Genomic DNA, 5,541 nt, shown 5'->3' with positions numbered 1-5,541 from the left:
AAAGTGCATCAAGGGTAAAATTTATTAATACATGACACTGACGATCGTTTCTGAGAGTGTAACCTCCACACTACGACCCCATCCATCCCTCCCTCTGACAGCGATCCCAGTACGTGTCCCCATGTAACAGTTCGCCTCCGGTGAAGGCCAGGTCGGAAGCCGGACGCTTATTTGGCGACGAGAGGAAAAGAACAGAAGACGGGGAGCCGAAGTCTAAAGGTGCACATTCTTCTTGTCAGTTCCAGTTCATCAAAAAATGACCCTGAGCAATAATCTGTGTAAAGTACAATACATTCGCTCCGAAATTAGACTCCACTCCGAACTGTCCATCCGTAACATTAATCTACTAGAGTAAACTCCTTTTTTTTTTAGGCATGCTGGTGTTCTTGTTTACATACTGTATGTTGCTGTGCTTCTGCAAGCGATAAATATGACACTTCTGCTTGAGTGAAAAGATGCAGATCTCATTTTTTTTTCCCCTCCTCCTATCTTACGATGGATTATGGTAAAGATAAATATATATATTTCGTTGTCTGTACTTGAGTGCATTCCTGGGGGCTTGCTGTAGGTAAGTGGGCTTCTGCAGGGCAGTTGCCGCGCTAGGGGAAGGACAGCGCACAACAGAGGTCACTCTGAGCGAGACCCTGGATCAGTCTGCACCACTCGGCCCTTTTCTGCGTGATATAGGCCGGGGTTATGACTTGCACGGGGAGGCGCGGCGAGCCCTCCAGCTGGGCCTTGTCGCACAAGGCCTCCGCGATACAGATCACGTACATGCCGCAGTCATAGCTGTTCTGTTGAGACGGGCAGGGCTCCTCCGCGAACAGCGCTTTCCTCCCCGCGCCCAGGAAGGGCTCCAGCTTGCTGGCGATGCGCCGCGCATGCAGCGAGTTGCTGCCGTTCTGAGAGTCGTAGTGGGCGAAGTGGTTGGAGTTGTGATGGTAGACCAGGAGGCTCCAGTGGGACCCTCCCGCCGACTGGTTGGAGTTGTCGTTGACAGCGAGGAAGACCCAGCGGCGGGAGGCCAGATCCAGCGGCTCGAGAAACATGGCCAGCTCATCGGGACAGGAAGCGCACTTGATAAACTGCGTGACCTCGGGGCTGATGAAGACGACCGTCTCGCCAAGGCTTTGGAAGCGCTCGGCGGCGAAGTACTCAAAGGAGAATCCGATGACCTGATCATTAAGCCAGTACGGTCCTTCCAGCAGGGAGACGTCGGAGCGCCGCAGCAGGCTGTCCTGATAGCTCAGAACGACAGGGTCCATCATGAGCGTCTCAACGTCCGTCTGGGAAATGCAGAGAAACATTTCAGCACGATGATCAAACGACAGCAACACGGTCAAAAAGGCACATCTATCAAGAAATGTACTTGGGTTTTGGCAAATCATGACACTCGGCTGTAAACGTGATCTGTGTACTTCCGGCGTGATGTCTTTCTTGTCAATATTTAACTCAATACCATGGATAATGTTGGGTTTGTTTGTTGTTTTATACTGCAAACAATGAGGTGAATTTGATTAGGAAAGTAATGTTTAAGTGTCAAAATCAAAAGAACTTCAAATACCATGTTTCAGTGATGCACTCTATACAATATGTGCATGTCGCTCTGCAGCTGAAAGTTTATAAACATGCTAACGTTTAGCAAAAGCACGACTCTTGTCCGATCTCTGAGCCTCGGAGGTCGGACGAATCCGAAGCCGGTGTCTGACCCATTCACAAGGATGGCCGTCCCATCCGCAAAGGGGTCCCGGGGCTTCGTGACGACCAACCTCGGGTTTGCAGTAAAATCAGGTTCCGACATCACTTAACCGGCTTGGCAGCGGTTCCAACCGACGGTCCGGTGTCCGGTTAAGTCACCGCGGGACACCGGACCTCTGCAGTGCGTGAAAGCGGGCCGTTGTTCTCCAGCCGGGAGGAGAACAGCTGAGGCGACCGGGGTTAGCATGAGCTAGTTAGATTAGCTAGCTAGCTAGCTAGCGGCCGCTCGTCTGTCCGCCGGGGAAAAAATAAAAACCCCTCCGGCGGATAACGGCTCCACTCCATCGTACAGGCCCGACCCGCGGAACCGACCGGTTCCACCCGGAGAGCCCTTACCTGCACGGGAGCAAATCAACCGAACCGGCCCACGAAACAGCCGTAGCCCCGTCCCCTCATTGCAATGGCTGCCGTAAAGCGGGCTGGGTAGATCATAACAAATTTACGACAGCGGGAGCCGCTTTACGGCACCCTAGCGGCTCGCGCTGCGGACTCTTCAAAGTTTTCCGAAAAATCGATACCGCGTGCGCAAGCGCTTCGCGGAACCCTTTGATCATCGCCACGGGTTTTTTTTTTTTTTTTAATAAATCTCGCAGAATCGCGTGCGCGCGAGCACTTGTCGCGCGATTTCCTGCCGGCTTCCTGTCCTGCCTCTCCGCCCTCCTCCTCCTCCTCCTCCGTGAACGCGCTCGGCGCCGTGGCCGCGCTGATTAGCAAAGCGGAGAGGAGTTTCCAAAGGGCTCCGTCGGCGAGCCGAAGGGGCCGCCGCTCACTCACCGAGCCTCCGCCGTCGGCAGCACCGCCCCGGACGGGGAACCAGCGGCGTCCCCCTCCCCTTCTCCCCCGGCCAAGGACTCGGAACTGAGACGAGGAGGAGGCGTCCGGACCGCGGAGGAACGGAAAAAAACCCGTCTAAATCCGCGGAAATGCAGGGAATTAAATAGAGACTCTGACACTTTTTTTTTTTCTAAAAGAGCGGCTCCGGCGAGGAGCTCCGGGCTCCCCCGAACCGAACCCGGCTTTTTTTTTTTAATTTTTTTGGTCCCACTATCGGCGTTCAAGTCTGCTCGGAGGTCGGCGTTGGTGGCAGGGGGTAAGTCAAGTAATGTCAAGCCGAGTCAGTGATGTTCGCCCCCCTCCACCCTCCTGGAGGTGCTGAGCTTCTTCCCCCTCCTCCTCCTCCAAAAAAAAAAAAAAAAAATCCCCTTCTCGTCCGCTTCTTCTCATGTGAAGTATGAGTGTGTGTGTGTGTTTGCAAAACTTCATTTCTACCTTTAAAACACACCGATGGAAATGTCTGGTTAATGCAGTCTGCAGGGGTGATTCCCTTCCCTTCCCCTCCTTTTCGAGCCTGCATATCAGATCTTCTCTTTTCACCCACGTCCCGTGTTCCGAGGGTAAGTGTGGGTGGTTGTGGCTGCAGTGGGGTGGGGTAAATGTTTCCATGTATTATTTAGCAGAGGTCAGACAGTGCAGATCTTCAGTGCAGCTGGAATCTGCAAGGGGAAGGAGAAGAAGAAGAAGAAGGTCTGGCGAGGTGAAGAAGCTGCTGAATCACTGGCTGTGCAGCTATTTCTCGCTGCATGCAAAAACACGGATTTAGTTTGTTTCATTTCTGGGATCCAGATTGTGCTTTTAATTTCCTGCAAGGGAATTCTACTGTTTGTTTAGTGGTGTCACCGTGGCCGGATTATTATGTGTACCGCTTCCTGTCCGGGGGTGGAGATTGATAAAAATGAGTCCGCATGGCACATATGCTGTCATATCTCTCGTTCCATGAATGCAAAAAAAAAAAAAAAAAAGAAGCCCGGTTTCCACCCCGGGATCCTGCAGAACTTTTTCGGGCACGGAGAAGAAAGGTTAAGGCCGTCCGGCCCATCGGAAGGGGCCGGTTAACAAGGAGTCGGTGCGTTTCTCCAGCCGATAAGACGTCGGCGCGCGTCGTTTCTTTGCCCACCGTTGGAGGGTATTCGGAGAAGGGGCTTTAGGAGGGGGTTTCGCGGCGGGGAGCCCCCGGGCTCTGCACAGGTGATGAGAGTAAAGTGGGCCTGTCCCGCAGGAATGCGAGGTCTGAGAAGACACAGCTGCCGGAGCAGGAGAAGCAGCCCAGACTCCCGGCAACTGGTCCCATTCGACATCTGACACCGCGCAGCTTCCCCCCCCCCCCCATACCCCTGCTATTTCTAAAGGCTGGCCTAAGTTTGTATCACATCAGGTTGTTCTTCTTATTTTCTTTTTCTCGAGTCTATCAAGTCACGAGGTACTCGTCGAACCGCTTGAGATTTTCGGTTTTTAAAGACGTCGCAGAATGAAGAATTCTTGTCGAAATCATCTTCTCGCCATGAGCATTTTGACAAGAACTGACTATGAACCGGGTGACTGAGAATCTCCACAGAATGGAGAATTTCACTTTTCGAAACCTTTTATTCCAACCGAACACTCGCGCAAAATCGAGAAGCGGCGGCGATCGGTCGATGGGCAGACGGGGGAAGAGGAAAAATTTCCCAGCGACTGTTAAACCAGCGGTAGAACTTTTGGCCTTTAACTTTTCTCCTCGAGAACCGAGAAAAATCGCTTCCATCAGGATAAAGCCAGTGAGGAAAGATCTAAAGGATCTGACCTGGCGGCACCCCAGGATGTTTTAGAAAAACCAAACCGATCGGCGACGTGGCTTTTGGCATCGGTTCTGTCCGTCTGAGCTCATCCCGCGTTGTGATGGACAGTCGTTTGGCGCTCGGTCGATCGGGACGATGTCCCAAACGATGAAGTTTAAGCACCGGCCAATTAGAGAGCAGATTTGGAAAACAAACACAGCTCTCAGGTGCTCTGCGGTATTCCCTCCCTTCCCCTTCCGCGGTGTCATCGCGCAGACTCCGCAACTGTATCGCGCAGGAGTCTCCTTTTAGCCCCTCGGAACTCCGGGGCGGCGACCCAACCGCCCCTCGAGGTGTTACCGGCGCGGGGTCACGTGCCGCGCGTAATCGGGACGCCCTGGAAAGCATCGCGGCCGCATGATCGGATTGTGCGGCGTAAGATATTGGCACGCACTTGAAGTCATTAAAGAGGAACCTGCCTGTGTTGCGCCGAACAAAGCTCCCCTTTCTTTTCGGCCGGGGTCATTATACGAGGGAGGCTCTGGCCTCAAAGGCTCAGCTCCCCTGTGTTTTTGCATTTCCCCTCATTAACTTGGGGGCGCAAGTGGTGGCGGGAGAGAGACTGAGTGAAGGAAATGTGTTGTGTTGATCTTTGCAGCCTTTCTTTATGGCCATGAAAGTTGCCCGAACGGACAATGATTGACAGCTCCGCCCTCCGGAGGGTTGTTATTGTTGTTATGAAGCCCGGTTGTGACTGTGAATGTGTGTGTGTGTGTGTGTGTGTGTGTGCTTGAGAGTCTTAGCAGGCATGACAGCAGTCTGTTCTTTGAACCTCCGGTTTCCGTTTCTTAATGAACAGATGTCCAAGGTTCTTATTATTCATTTTGACGCGGACGGTCACCGTGTCAAAGACGAACTGCATGATTATGATTTGCCAAAGAAGAATTTCATTGTGTAAGGAAACACATTTCCAGACTGTGCTTATGACATTGAATCTTTTGAATCTTGATACCGCTGCGCAAAAGCGGTATCAAATGTCTTTTTTGTTTTCCTTATATTCCTGTATGACAAAACAGCCGTAAAGCGATGGCGGCGCGTGGGTTCGCACAGCAGGTGCCCCCCAGATGCCAGTGGCCGATATGAAAGAGGAACGCTGGAAGCTAACGTTGTAGATTTGCTAAATTTGTGTGTG

The 5,541-nt window shown here is 52.4% G+C and overlaps 1 protein-coding gene across 2 annotated transcripts; it reads right to left on the bottom strand.

Annotated features, from left to right (window-relative positions):
• Positions 1-2,601, bottom strand: senp8 (SUMO peptidase family member, NEDD8 specific). Of its 2 annotated transcripts, none has more exons than XM_086144134.1 (2): positions 2,533-2,601; positions 1-1,286 (listed from the first exon to the last, which is right to left on the bottom strand). In XM_086144134.1, exon 2 carries the CDS (start codon positions 1,266-1,268, stop codon positions 600-602), a length of 669 nt encoding a protein of 222 aa, XP_086000260.1. In that variant the 5' UTR covers positions 1,269-1,286; positions 2,533-2,601; the 3' UTR covers positions 1-599. The 2 variants fall into 2 exon arrangements, with proteins under 2 accessions (XP_086000260.1, XP_086000259.1); XM_086144133.1 differs by lacking the exon at positions 2,533-2,601 and adding an exon at positions 2,095-2,327.
• Positions 2,602-5,541: the final 2,940 nt, after the last annotated feature.

The sequence above is a fragment of the Fistularia commersonii genome, chromosome 3 (genome assembly GCF_037954325.1).
Source record: "Fistularia commersonii isolate RoL2024-O1a breed Wild chromosome 3, RoL_Fcom_v1.0, whole genome shotgun sequence".
Taxonomy (NCBI): Eukaryota; Metazoa; Chordata; class Actinopteri; order Syngnathiformes; family Fistulariidae; genus Fistularia; species Fistularia commersonii.
The sequence above is the reverse complement of the archived record's forward strand: the minus strand, read 5'-3'. Positions and strand labels throughout refer to the sequence as shown.

What these genes read in the sequence shown, in the direction of transcription:
- senp8 (XM_086144134.1), bottom strand. Translation starts at nt 1,268, where the DNA reads ATGATGGACCCTGTCGTTCTGAGCTATCAGGACAGCCTGCTGCGGCGC.